The sequence below is a fragment of the Montipora capricornis genome, chromosome 8, assembly GCF_036669925.1.
Source record: "Montipora capricornis isolate CH-2021 chromosome 8, ASM3666992v2, whole genome shotgun sequence".
NCBI classification, from domain to species: domain Eukaryota; kingdom Metazoa; phylum Cnidaria; class Anthozoa; order Scleractinia; family Acroporidae; genus Montipora; species Montipora capricornis.
Genome location: NC_090890.1, coordinates 1,701,706 through 1,717,115, shown reverse-complemented (window position 1 = coordinate 1,717,115; position 15,410 = coordinate 1,701,706). Strand labels below are relative to the sequence as shown.

At 37.6% G+C, this 15,410-nt stretch overlaps 2 protein-coding genes across 2 annotated transcripts in view; both read left to right on the top strand.

The window, feature by feature from the left end:
- Positions 1-798: 798 nt before the first annotated feature.
- Positions 799-15,410, top strand: part of LOC138060392 (Krueppel-like factor 5) — a 100,004-nt gene continuing 85,392 nt past the window's right edge. Inside the window, exon 1 of the mRNA XM_068906150.1 lies at positions 799-1,122. Within this exon, the coding sequence (XP_068762251.1) occupies positions 874-1,122 (249 nt within the window). The 5' untranslated portion in view covers positions 799-873. The remainder of the gene's footprint in view (positions 1,123-15,410) is intronic.
- LOC138060393 (Krueppel-like factor 5) lies at positions 7,749-9,629 on the top strand. The gene is made up of 2 exons (XM_068906152.1): positions 7,749-7,949; positions 8,608-9,629. Exons 1-2 carry the CDS (start codon positions 7,797-7,799, stop codon positions 9,223-9,225), a joined length of 771 nt encoding a protein of 256 aa, XP_068762253.1. The 5' UTR covers positions 7,749-7,796; the 3' UTR covers positions 9,226-9,629.

The following is a 15,410-nucleotide window of genomic DNA, read 5'->3' as shown; positions in this document are numbered from 1 at the left end:
CTGTTTTAATGCTCCTCTTCCTCAGAATACAGCGCGCAGTCTCTGTTTCGATAGATTTAGATAACAGCGTGGGGGAACTGAATTCATATGCCCCAGCTGTTGCATGTAAACAAACTTTTTCTTCTGTCAAACTGCCATCTACAAGTATCAATGTCACTGGAGCTAAGAAAACTTGTCAAGCTACACTATGACTTCGACCAACACATCTTCATATACTAGTTCTCTGTAGATCTGACCTTTAATTTGGAGCAGGTCTTTTAGGTTTTATGTACAAACGGTGTAGGACATTCAGAGGTTCTGTAACCTTGTACAAAATTATTTCAACATACCTTTGTACTTACTCATGGAAACCTTGAATTGGTCACGATTACTTGTTCTAGCCCACGACAAAAACGTTATTGTTGTTCCTGGGCAAGTAAAATCTTAATATTTCAACATGAGGACAGAATCTTTTGCTTCCCTAGGTACCTTCGATCGTTGTCAGAACCCCACAAAGCGCAATACATTTGATCGCCGTATCAGGCATATTTCCAAAATTATTTGAATTGCTGAATTTAGAAATAGGCCAAAAGGCAGCCTATACACACGTAAATACAACTTAAAAGGCTTTATTGAGCTATTTCCTCGACATTTTTTCCTTATTTTGTAATACACAATAAACCTTACGCAAGCAAGGAAGTTAATCAGCTAATTTTATCTCATATTTCACGGTTATTCAAACAAAAACTTACACTTGTCACGTATCAACATTGCCCAAATCGATTTGTAATAAAAATCCGTCGAAAAAGGCATTGATCTCTCTCCAAAATCCTTTTTTTTTTGGACGTCGAATAAGTTTCCGCCATCATCATCAAGTTCTCATAGCGACTTGCAATGTTTGCCCTCTGGCGACCTCAGAACCCTTTGCGTATAAAGCATGAATCCGGGCTACCGGGCAACTCGTTCATGGGGCCCTCTCTTAAAGAAGACAGCCAAATGCTTATGGCTTGTACAAGTTTCGATAACTTGTTTAGAGGACAAGACGGTGTCATGTACCAAAATTCATATCAGGGCGAAGGAAATCTGATAACGGGCGGCATCTATTCGCTGCTAATATCCACCAGGGAGGAAGAAATTCAACAGGTCAGTTGCAATGCATGAAAGATTTAGTCGTCTTACACATTTTCTATGTGATATTATAATAGCGTGTATTTCTTATGTGAGCTTTTGAGTGAACGCTAATGACGAGTTCGAGCTTTGTAATACCCTCGGACGGTTCATAAAACAATCAGACAATACTTTAGTTTTCTAGCCTTATATTACCGCTGATAAATAGCAATTGGAGGAAAACATTGACAACTGCTCGGAAATCTATTAACTTACTTTGAGTAAGAAATACAATTAAGGATCATGAGTTCGAGAGACATTCTATAAATTGCTGATTTTCCTCAGAGGATCAAAATGACGGTTTGTTCTGCAAACTCCCTGAAAAAAAGTAGTTTGCTTATTTCATATCTCAGTGAATTAACCTTTTCGCGACATAAAGCCGAGCACTATTGCTCTAAAAATGCTAAACGTCTCTTACAAGTTTGTGAGCCCTGAAGGAGATGTATGGCCATTAGCAATTTAACTGTAAAGGATGACAGGGATCCTTTAAAGTTCTTCATGCAGTTTTAACAACTACATACATTTCCGACAAAAGCCATTGCTCCCCGATAGGAATCAATCAAGGTATGGGATTAAAACCAGAAATAATCATGATGTTGGATAAAACTAAAGGTAACCCTTATTTCTCTAAAAGATCCTTCGTGAGATGGATAGCTACCTGTGTTCATCTTCTCCCCCAACCCAAGCTTCAAGAAATGACTATAGGAAAGAAAAACTGCCTCTTTCCAGAGACAGGAATGACAATGGGAACGTGCACTGTTGAAGAGTCGGCGTCTATTCCAGCTCTAAATCTAAGACACCAGTGGCCACAGGTAACTATGCCTGCAACAACGACGTCTTCTGTCCACACTACATCGAACGATGATGCAGCATACCGATGTAATTTCAGTACACATGCACAAACAGTCCAACCTGTTTCCGATAACAAAGAAGTGGAACTACATCATGCCTTTCTCTGTGAATTCCCTTGCTGTAAAAACCGTTACACCAAAAGCTCTCATCTCGGAACTCACAAGCGGATTCATACTGGTGAAAAACCTTTCCTGTGTCCTTGGGAAATCTGTGGATGGTGTTTCCGACGTTCCAATGAACTCAAGCGCCACTATCGAAGACATACTGGAGAAAAGCCGTACGTATGTCCTCTTTGTGGAAGGTCACCGATCTTCGCAGATAAAAATACATCCATTAATGTAGAGAACCCGTGTAGCGTTCGCAATTTCTCGTAACACTCTTAGTGGCCTGAAACATTTGCCCGCGGGGTCGACATTTTTGTGCAGAAATACCCAAATCAATCCGCGCATTTTCCTATTTTTCCAAATAACATTAAGTACATGGCAGACGTGATATAACAAAGTTGTACTTTTATTTATACTTCGGACCAACTTCCTTAATTTTAAGAACGTAATAAGTGAGTTAAATTGTACCGGCATAGCATATGCATATATATTTAACAATTATTCCTCGAGCCCGAATGGGCGCTGAGTCAATAGCCCATGAGGCCGAAGGCCGAATGGGCTATTGACTCAGAGGCCATGAGGGCGAGAGGAATAATTGTTTTAGTAAAATCCAACTGGTTGGTCAAAAAATATCGAGACAAAACATCTTTCGCCAGTTAAAGCTAAACCAATCAGAACGCAGCATTGATAATAGACCACTAGTTGGATTTTACTAAATACATAATATACGAGCGTGCTTTTTAAGAAGAGAACATATTCCTGTCAATTTTTGCGTCCACGTTGGTTGCAAGGATCTTTGTCAATGATGTTAATTTGGCGTAAGGAGCCGGTTAAATAATACCTGTTTACATTCTCTTTTCTCTACAGTTATTTTACCTTTGTGATAATATCCCTCTGCATCTGTTCAATCGAGGAAATTTATTTTCAGAAACATCGACCTTAATGAATGATTCTCTTGGTGAAAGGAAACTTGACAATTATATGCTCATAATAATGAATAATTATTCTTTTTTCGAGCTGGCTCAACTCACAATGGAGACGAAATCAGTCAATAAGTCGGTCGTACTGAGGTAGTCTGTTTCACTCAGAGATCGACTCAGTACTCTATCAGCTCCTAAAACAAAAGCTCGGAAATGCGTGAGGTCTTCCTTTTTCTCTGCTCCATTACTTTTTTTGAGAGTTCAGCACCTTATGGCAAAGAGACTACTTCAGTCCTCTTGCTGTAAGATCGTTTGAAAACTAAAATAGATAACAAAACGTATTTTCTTTGTACCCGCCTTTATTTTTATAACCTTGAAATGATCTTGAAATGTACGGTTTCAGAGAAAAGCAGGGCGAGAAGTGATTTTTCCTCGAATTCCTCCTTTGTTTTTCTTTTTTTTCCGAGTGCATCGTGGATATGTTTGAAAAAACTATTGGAGTCGTTTAGAAAGCCATTTGTGCATGACTGAAAGTCTAGACTTGAACAAACGATATAGTAACTAACAATGTTTGATGACACAAATCAATTTGTGGTTAACATGGACTCGTACAAGAAGGTTTAAATTATTTATTACTGATAACAGTTACACGATGTTTGGCATAAATCGATCTTAATGAAAGGTCCCAGATATATTTAATTTGTCAGCTTAACTGATTGTGAAAGCCGTTGTGCAGTTACACCTTGATTCTTAATTTTATTTAATATTATACATTTGGAACGGTTGTTGTAATAAGCAGACAGGCAATTCAGCGGTTTATCAAAGACGAGAAGTTTGTTTACGTACCTGATTCTTGACTGGCAGCCAGTTCTTCATGCAGGGGATAAGATGGCATATTTAAACTAATCTTTTATCATTCGTATGAACCTGTCAGTCAGTATGAGCGATCCACGGTATTTTTTTTCTTCCTTTCAATGTGTCATAAGTTTCGAGATACGGATGCACGCGTTTTACATCATATAATGTTTCATTCGTTGTGGAGTGCTGATAAATGCGCGTGGGCCGCCCGTGGCTAACCAAAGGTGCCATGTGATGATTGTAAATATGAAGAAAAATTTTACAATAAATTGTCCACGAGAACGCTCTCATGCTTTGCAAACCAACCCATACATTTAGCAGGAATAGTAGAGAAAGAACCGCTGCTGGTTATCGTACAAGCATACCTTGTATTTATCACTGATCAGCAGATGAGCTTCAAATCGATGATGCGAAGGCACATAGCGTATTTTATTTCGCCGCTTATGGAGGTGGCTGAACTTTTGAACATTCTCACCAAATAAAAACCGGTAGAGAATTTTTCGCACACACTAAAAATTGTAAAGGAGCGTTAAACCCTATTTTCGTTTCCTCTACGTCATTTCCTTTTGAATATATTACTGAATACATGATCACGTTTTAAATTTTTACATCAAGCACTGAAAAAAATGATGTGCATGTAGTTTTGCAGGTATCGATAATAAGAGTGGCTTTTCTTTAAGGAGCTTATCTTTATTTCCAAAACTAGTTTTTCAGTCAGAATACGATTATGACATGAATTTTTCTTATTACAAATAAGGATATCTTTGTAACTTTATTGTGCTTCATACTAATCTTATTTTTTAATGGAAATGAATTGTAAATAGGTTTTAATAGTTCTTTTTTTTTTTACTTTTAACTTGTAAATAGCAACGTGCTTGGAATATGTTCATAAAGGAATTATTATTAAAAAATAAAAAAATTCAAAAAAAAAAAAAATAATAATAATGATGATGATGCTAATGATGATGATGATAATAATAATTCATACACTTATGTAGCGCCTTAACAAAAGCTCTAAGCTACTTTACGATCAATACAAAGTAGAAACTTAAAAATAAAATTCAAGGCACCGTAGGCAGACATGCCTTTAAACGTTAGAAATAAAATTTTAAAAATGATTCGTTGCTTAATTGGGAGCCAATGAAAATCTTTCAACAAGGGTGTGATGTGGTCGAACTTACGGCCACATAACACAAAATAAGAGTTAAAGTCACTCTGGTATTAGATTCAAAGTACCGGTAACTCTGGCACATTTATTCCATTCATTTTTGGAAATCAAAAGAACACCATGCACAATAATTATAACATCTTTATTCGATTCAAATTTAGTTTGGTGATACAAAAACCAGTTTTGATTTTTAAAAGTGACATTAATGTAAAAATAATACTTTTTAAACAATGATTCTTGTAAACTATTTTGATATTTTACAAAGACAAAAACATGTCATTCTTACATCTCACTACCTCCTGTCACAAGCATAATAAACTAGTGAGGTGGGTAATTTATCATAGAGCCTTAGACAAAAATGCTTTGTTGCAGATTTCATTTTTGGCCTTTAGAAGAGTAAATGTAATAGATCATTGACATTAACCAAAAATTATCACTCTTTCATTATTTGGGAAACAAAAAACAATAGTCAGTAGTGGATCCATGAAAGTTAATCAACCCAACGATGAAAGTCACAACCTTACGGGTCCAAATTTGAAGGGCATTGAGAATATACCAAATTCAATCTGATTAAATTAATAAATAATCTCACTCTTTAAAAGTATCTGGCTTTCCATTTAATGTTCAGAAGATTTTATCGGGAATGGGAACAACGTATTATATTCAATACGGGAAAAAACACTTCTAAATATTTTGCTTTAAAGGGGCACTGTTGCTGCATGTTGGAAATGCATCAGCTTTCGGACTCAAAAATTAAAATCATTACGCTAATGTTTTTAAGTTGGGAGCGCTGGATTGAAAATCTTGAAAAATTCAAAATGACAGTGGCAATGGTTCTTGTAAAAAATGAAGAATCTCTGGGAAAGATAAATATTCGATTCCCCTAAAAGAGAAAAAGAAAGAGCCATCAAAGGTTTATAAGACAACCCATGTCAGTGCCCCTTTAAAGAAACACAAGAATTAGGAGAGGGCAAAGATAAAATTGTTCACTGCCACTCTGGTACGCTGTGGCTTCACACCACTAAAATACTGTACATTGCCACACTTAGTGGGATACTTAATATTATAAACATAATGACAGGTCACAAGGAGCATAAGTTCATTAACCATGTTGCTTGTCCCCAGACAAATAACTTCATCCAATGCACAGTGGGTCCAGGCACCAAACGTCACAAGTGCCAACATTCCTTGGAGAGTTTGTCTTTCCTATCTCTGTGTCAATGGAATCTTCATCCTACTAAAAGAATGTCAACACCTGACTGTTTAGATAAACATTTAGGCTAATTCTCTTTTTAAGCAAAGCATTGTAGTAACCAAGATATGAAATTTATAACTTTTCATTGTGGTATTCCCCACTGTCACATAGTCTACCAGGCAGCTATTATAAGCAGTCATCAGACAACAGTCCACTCGTGGTGCTGTGTTTAAGCCAGTAATAATGGCAGTGAGGGAGACTACACTGTCAGTCACGAGTAGGTGGAATCAGGAGGACTTTTTTTTAAGGACCAAATTCCACTTTTAAACCATATATGGACTGATATGGCACAGAATTTTGAAGATACTCTTTTCAAGGATTGTCAAACAAGGAAGAAACCCACATAAGTAACAACAAGAAAACTCTTGTAACTTTTATGTAGCACGTTGGTGGGGTGCTAAAGTCCGTTCAAGAGGTTTGATTCCGGCTCTTCCACCACATTCAAGCTGCATGGAAATTATAGAAGGCCTAGGACCTCTTTAGGAAAAATTGAGTTTAAGGATTTGGCTGTTATTGCAAACTGATTATGAATTCTACCTCGTTATCAGTCCGAGTCACTACGTGTTACATGAGAAGCATGCGCATGCTTATCAGGTCAGTGCATCATTTGCTATTGGGTCAGCTGCACACGTGGTATACAGCTCCTGCTGGAATAATTTCCTCACAATATTATCTTCTCACTTAGACTATTAATTGAAAATATCGTGGTCTTCTGAACACTCGATTTTACGATTCAATCAGATGATATTGCGAACGCGCAACAATTCGTAATGGCTTCCCTCTCCGCTATGAATACCGGGCCTGAAGGTGGCCAAGTGGAAAAAGAATGCAGAACCACTGGGTTAACCAGAGCCTACAGGGAAACAACTGAGAAGCTCGCTGCAAAAAACGATCAGACCATGGCCTGTATGGGTGACCTTTTGTCGCGCATATGGGACATCCTAATTTCCCGCTCAAGTTAATCAGCAAATTTTATTATATTTCACGGTTATTCAAACAAAAACTTTCAGTTGTCACTTATCAACATTGCCCAAATCGATTTCTGATAAAACTGGGTCGAAAAAACGTTGATCTCTCTCCAAAATCCTTGTATTTTTTTTTGGACGTCGAATAAGTTTCCGCCATACATTTTCTCACAGCGACTTGCAATGTTTGCCATCTGGGCCCGGTTGTTCGAAAGCCGATTAAGTTAATCTAGGATTAGCGTAAACTTTGGTTTCATTTTTTCAACTTTATGGTGAAAGTTAATTTTGCTTATTTGTGATCTTCAAGATTGACTTCCTCTAATGTTAAGTTTTGCCGAATATCAGCGTTGAACAGCATTTGGGAATAGAGAAATATACTCCTTGGTTAATTTTTAATCTTGGGTTAGCGTTAATCGGCTTTTGAACAACCGGGCCCTGGCGACCCCAGAACCCTTTGCGCAAAAAGCGTGGATCGGACTACCGGGCAACTCGTTCATTGGGGCCGTCTCTTAAAAAGAAGACAGCCAAATGCTTATGGCTTGTACAAGTTTCGATAACTTGTTTAGAGGACAAGACGGTGTCATGTACCAAAACTCGTATCAGCTGCAGGGCGAAGGAAATCTGGTAACGGCTGGCATCTATTCGCTGCTAATACCCACCAGGGAGAGAGAAATTCAACAGGTCAGTTACAATGCATGAACGATTTAGTCAACTTACACATTTTCTAAGTAATATTATAATAGCGTGCATTTCTGATGTGAGCTTTTCAGTGAACACTGATGACGAGTTCGAACTTTGCGATACCCTCGGATACTACATAAAACAATCAGACAACCTCTTAGTTTTCTAGCGTTATGTTACCGCTGATAAATAGGCTTAGCAATTCGAGGAAAACATTAACAACTGCTCGGAAATTTGTTACCTTACTTTGAGCAAGAAATACAATTGAGGATCATTAGCTCGCAAGACATTGTATGAATGACTCATTTTCCTCAGAAGATCAAAATGATGGTTTGTTCTTCAAGTTGTTCTCTCATTTCATATCTCAGTGGATTAACCTTTTCGCGATATAATGCCGAGCACTATTGCTCTAACGAGTTTGTGATCCCTGAAGGAGATGTGCGACGATTAGCAGTTTAACTGCAAAGGACGACAGTTATCCTTTAAAATTTTTCAGTTTTAACAACTACATACATTTCCGACAAAAGCCATTGCTCCTCGATATCAATCAGCCGGTCACTCAATTGTGGCATTTTACTTGGGGAAGGTATGGGATTAAAACCAGAAATAATCATGAGGTTGGATAAATCCGTGAAGTTAACTCTTACTTCTCTAACAGATCATTCGTGAGATGGATAGCTGTCTGAGTTCATCTTCTCCTACAACATCACCGGTGGAAACCTCGTCGCATCTTCCCCAACCCAAGCTTCAAGAAATGACCATAGGAAAGAAAAACTGCCGCTTTCCAGAGACAGGAATAACGATGGGAACGTGTATTGTTGCACAGTCGGCGTCTTTTCCAGCTCTAAATCTAAGACACCAGTTGCCACAGGTAACTATGCTTGCAACAACGCCGTCTTCTGTCCACACGACATCAAACGATGATGCAGCATATGGATGTAATTTCAGTACACATGCACAAACAGTCCAACCTGTTTCCGATAACAAAGAACTGGAACTACATCATGCCTTTCTCTGTGATTTCCCTGGCTGTAAAAAGCGTTGTTACACCAAAAGCTCTCATCTCCGAACTGACAGGCGGATTTATACGGGTAAAAAACCTTTCCTGTGTCCTTGGGAAAACTGTGGGTGGTGTTTCCGACGTTCAGATGAACTCAAGCGCCACTATCGAAGACATACTGGAGAAAAGCCGTACGTATGTTCTCTTTGTGGAAGATCTTTTAGTCGTTCAGATCATCGATCTTCGCATATAAAAAAAATACATCCATTAATGTAGAGAACCCGTGTAGTGTTCGCAATTTCTCGTACCACACTTCAAAGACGCCTGACGGCGGTGTCGATATTTTTTTGCATCAACGTTAACTGACCCAAATCAATCCGCGCAAGTTCCTATTTTTTCAAATAACATTAAGTACCTGCTGGCGGTGATATAACAAAGTTGTACTTTCATTTATATTTCGGACCAACTTTGTTAATTTTAAGAACGTGATAAGGGAGTTAAATTGTACATAGAATATGCACATATATATATGATATATGTAATATACGAGCGTTGTTTTAAAGAAGAGAACATATTCATATCGACTTTTGCGTCCACGTTGGTTGGCATGCAAGGATCTTTGTCAATGATGTTAATTTGCGTAAGGAGCCGGTTAAATAAAGTTGTCATTTATTTAAAGATATTACCTGTTTACATTCTCTTTTCTCCACAGTTGTTTTACCTTTCTGATGATATCCCTCTGCATGTCAGTTCAGTCGAGGAGATTTATTTTCAGAAACATCGACATTAATGAATGATTCTCTTGCTGAAAGGAAACTTGACAAACAATTATATGCTCATAATAATGAATAATTGTTCTTTTTTCAAGCTGGCTCAACTCATAATGGAGACGAAATCAGTCAATAAGTCGGTCGTTGTGAGGTAGTCTGTTTCACTCAGACATCGACTCCTCTGTCAGTTCCTAACATGCACAAAAGATCAGAAATGCATGAGGTCTTCCTGTTTCTCTGATCCATTACTTTCTTTGAGAGTTGAACACCTTATGACAAAGAGACTACTTCAGTCTTCATGATGTAACATCGTTTGAAAAGCAAAATAGATATCAAAACGTATTTTCTCTGAATAAGCCTTTATTTTTATCACCTTGAAAATGACCTTGAAATGTGCGGTTTCAGAGAGAAGCATGGCGAGGAGTGATTTTTCTTCGCATTCCCCTTTTGTTTTTGTGTTTTGTTTTTCCCATGTATCGTGGACATGTTTAATTTGGAAAAACTATTGGAGCCGTTTAGAAAGCCATTTGTGCATGATTGAAAGACTCTGACAAACGATATAGTAACTGATCGAACGGATAATGTTTGATGACAAAAATCAACTTCTGGTTAAAGATTATATACAAACACTCACTTGTACAAGAAGGTTTAAATTATTTGTTACTGATAACAGCTCCTACACTGGTGTTATTGGGCTTACTATTGACTCGAAAGGCTTCCCAAAAACACAACCGCAAATTTCTGACGGGATTCAGTGTTTTTTATGCCGAATTAGTTTTTTGAATCCCGGAGCACGTGCTCTAGCAGAATACACTGAATTCGTCTCAAGAGCAACGAGCACTTCAGCGGTGAGCTTTAGGGAAATTTATGAGACTTGCAAACATGTTTCTCCAAAGCAGCATTATTTGCTGATTTTATACACTATTTTTGTTTCATGTTGTACCCTTGCTCCAAGGCCTGATTATTCATATTCACTATGCATAGTCCTAACGGTGTAGCGCGTTTGCGTTCGCGTCGAGACAGAGCTAAATTGCTCAAGACATGGCAAATGTTACATAAGAAAATGTACTAGAGCTGTTCACTTTCCTGAAAACACGTGGGATGTCAGTTACAAAAGTTGTTCCTGGTTGAATGTTGAAGGAAGGAACTACGTGTTTGACAGTATTGGCCACAGTGAAAAAGCGTGCATTTCCAAGGGGTTAATGCACGAGGTTTGGCACAAGTCGATCTTTATGAAATGTCCCAGATATATTGAAACTGATTGTGAAAGCCGTTGTGCAGTTACACCTTGATTCTTAATTTCATTTAATATTATACATTTGGAACAGTTGTTGTAATAAGCAGACAAGGAATTCAGCGTTTATCGAAGACGAAAAGTTTGTTTACATACGTGATTCTTGACTGGCAGCCAGTTCTTCATGCAGGGGATAAGATGGCAGCGACGACTGTTAGTTCATATTAAAACTAATCTTTTATCATTCGTATCCAACGTGTCAGTCAGTATGAGCGATCCACGGTAAAAGTGTTTTTTTTCCCTTTTAATATGTCATAAGTTTCAAGATATGGCTGCACGCGATTTACGGTCTAGCGCGTTTGCGTTCGCATCGAGACAGAGCTAAATTGCTCAAGACATGGCAAATGTTACATAAGAAAATGTACTAGAGCTGTTCACTTTCCTGAAAACACGTGGGATGTCAGTTACAAAAGTTGTTCCTGGTTGAATGTTGAAGGAAGGAACTACGTGTTTGACAGTATTGGCCACAGTGAAAAAGCGTGCATTTCCAAGGGGTTAATGCACGAGGTTTGGCACAAGTCGATCTTTATGAAATGTCCCAGATATATTGAAACTGATTGTGAAAGCCGTTGTGCAGTTACACCTTGATTCTTAATTTCATTTAATATTATACATTGGGAACAGTTGTTGTAATAAGCAGACAAGGAATTCAGCGGTTTATCAAAGACGAGAAGTTTGTTTACATACCTGATTCTTGACTGGCAGCCAGTTCTTCATGCAGGGATAAGATGGCAGCGACGACTGTTAGTTCATATTTAAACTAATCTTTTATCATTCGTATCCAACGTGTCAGTCAGTATGAGCGATCCACGGTAAAAGTGTTTTCTTTTTCCCTTTTAATGTGTCATAAGTTTCAAGATATGGCTGCACGTGATTTACGTCCATTACTGTTTCATTGGTTGTGGAGTTCTGATAAATGCGCGTGGGCTCCGTGGCTAACCAAAGGTGCCATGTGATGGTTGTACAATATGAAGAAAAATGATACAATAAATTGCCTACGAGAACGCTCACATGCTTTGGAAACCAACCCATACATCTAGCCGGAATAGTAGAGAAAGAACTGCTGCTGGTTATCGTATAGCATACCTTGTATTCATCATTGATCAACAGATGAGCTTCAGAGCGATGATGCGAAGGCACGTAGCGTAAAATATTTCGCCTGTTATGGAGGTGGCTGAACATTTAAACATTCACACCAAATAGTAACCGGTAGAGAATTTCTTGCCCACACTAAAAATTGTAAAGGAGCTTTAACGCCTATTTTCGTTTCCTCTTCGTCATTTCCTTTTGAATATATTACTGAATACATAAACAGCCATCAACGATCACGTTTTAAATTTTTACAGCAAGCACTGAAAAAAAAAAAAAAGATCTGCATATCATATAACTGTACGTGTAAGCCAATCGTGATGATATTAATCTACCGCAAAGCAATACAGCATTTTAGACTCGAAAAACGGAGTTAGAATTTTTGGTTCCAAAAATCTCTGTTTTGGGATTTAGGAGTTGTATTGGATTGAAAAAGGAGTTCCTTCAACTGTACTACATCAAAGATAAACGTTATTTTAACTCCATAATAATAATAATAATAATAATAATAATAATAATAATAATAATAATAATAATAATAATAATAATAATAATAACAACAATAATAGTAATAATAATAATAACATACACTTATATAGCGCCTTAACAAAAGCTCTAAGGTACTTTACGATCAATACAAAGTAGAAACCTAAAAATAAAATTAAAAGCACAGTAGAATCTGGCAAAAGCTAAGATTCAATCAAAACAAAAGTGTTTTTTGAAAAGATTTGTTTTAAGACTGTTTTTAAAAGCATAAACACCTGTGGCTTGCTTGAAGTGCTCTGGAAGGCTATTCCATAGCTTCCGGGCACAAACTGAAAAGGCTCGATCGCGATATGACTTTAAATTAGACGGCGGAATCACTAAGTGGTTTAAACTTGATCAGCGTAATGATCTTCCAGGTGTATACCGGTGAAGTAGCTCTCAAACATAATATGGGGCTAAATTGTTTATGGTCGTAAACATGAGGAATAAAGTTTTAAAAATGATTCGTTGCTTAATTGGAAGCGAAGGGAAGTCTTTCAGCAAGGGTGTGATGTGGTCCAACTTGCGGCCACATAGCACAAAATAAGAGTTAAAGTCACTCTGGTATTAGATTCAAAGTACCGGTAACTCTGGCGCATTCACTCCATTCATTTTTGGAAATCAAAAGAACACCATGCACAATGATTATAACATCTTTAATTGAATCAAATTTAGTTTGCTTACACAAAAACCAGTTTTGATTTTTAAAAGTGACATTAATGTAAAAATAATGCTTTTTAAACAATGATTCTTGTAAACTATTTTGATATTTTACAAAGACAAAAACATGTCACTCTTACATCTCACTACCTTCTGTCACAAGCATAATAAACTAGTGAGGTGGGTACTTTATCAAAGAACCTTAGACAGAAAATGATTTAGAAAAGTCAATGTAATAGATCCTTGACATTAACCAAAAATTATTACTGTGTCAACCTTTTGGGGAAAGTAATGGTCAGTGGTGGAGCCGTGAAAGGCAATCTTCCCAATGATGATACTCACAACCTTATGGGTCCAAATTTAAAGGGCATTGAGAATATACCAAATTCAATTAATTTAAAAAATCAATCAATAAATAATAAATAATCTCACTCTTTAAAAGTATCTGGCTTTCCATTTAATGTTTAGAAGGTTTTATCAGGAATGGGAACAACTTATTATATTCAATGCAGTAAAAAGGTTTTTAAATATTTTGCTTTAAAGGGGCACTGTTACTGCATGTTGACATGCATCAGCTTTTGGACTCAAAAATTGAAACATTGGGCTAATGTTTTCAAGTTGCTAGGGCTGGATTGAAATCTTGAAAAATTCAAAATGGCAGTGGCAATGGTTTTTGTGTAAAATGAAGAATCTCTGAGCAAGATAAATAGTCGATTCCCTTAAAAGAGAAAAAGATAACAGCCATCAAAGGTTTGTAAGTCAACCCATGTCAGTGCTCCTTTAAAGAAACACAAGAATTAGGAGAGGGCAGAGATAAAATTGTTCACTGCCATTCTCTTCCTTGCTTTTTGGTACAGCGTGGCTTCACAAAACAAAACTACTTTACATTGCCACACTTAATGGGATACCTAATATTATAAACATAAAGACAGGTCACAAGGAGCCTAAGTTCATTAACCATGTTGCTTGTCCCCAGACAAATAACTTCATCCAATGCACAGTGGGTCCAGGCACCAAAAATCATCAATGTAAGCAATCCTTGGAGCTTTTGTTTTTCTTATCTCTGTGTCAATGGGTCTTTATCTTACTAAAAGAATGTCAGCACCTGAGATTCTATAGAAACTGATTTAAGTTAATTCTCTTTTTAAGCAAAGCATTGTAGTACCCAATTACGATATGAAATTTATTACTTTTCATTGTTCCCCACTGTCACATAGTCTACCAGGCAGCTATTATAAGCAGTCATCAGATAACAGTCCACTCGTGGTGCTGTATTTAAGCCACTGATAATGGCTGTGTGGGAGACTACACTGTCAGTCACGAGTAGATGGAATCAGGATTCATACAGAAAATTGTAACCATTTTTCAAGGACTTTTTTTTATTAAAGGATCAAATTTCGTTCTTAAGTTATGTTCTGATGTGGTATCTTTCCAAATCTTGCCTAACAAGGAAGAAACCCACCAAAGTAAAAACAAGAAAACTCTTGTAACTTTCATGTGGCAACTTGGTGGGTGCTAACGTCCGTGCAAAAGGTTTGATTCCTCTTCCACCACATTCAAGCTGCATGGAAATTATTGAAGGACTTCTCAGTTAAGGAAAAATTGAGTTTAAGGATTTGGCTGTTGTTGCAAACTGATGATGAATTCTACCTCGTCATCAGTCCGAATCACTACGGGTTACATGAGAAGCATGTGCATGCTTATCAGGTCAGTGCGTGGTTTGCTATCGGGTCAGCTGCACTCGCGGTGTACAGCACCTGTTGGAATAATTTCCTCACAATGTTATCACTTGGTCTTTCTTCGCGATAATCCTCGCACTTAGACTGCTAATTGTAATAATTCTCGCACTTTCGATTCAGACAGATGATACATATTGCGAACGCACATTTCCAGTCTTAGAACAGGAAGGAGGCCAAGTGGACCGCAGAATACAGACCCACCGGGCAACAACTGCAAAGTTCGCTGAAAAAAATCGATTACACCATGGTCTCTTTGGGTAACCTTTTGTCGCGCATATGTGACAACCTTATTACCCGCTCAACGAACTCGCATGGGGATGATCGTGGCCCACCGGGCCGTAAGAGAGCACGCACACACTCTCTTTCAACTTCAGAATACTCTGC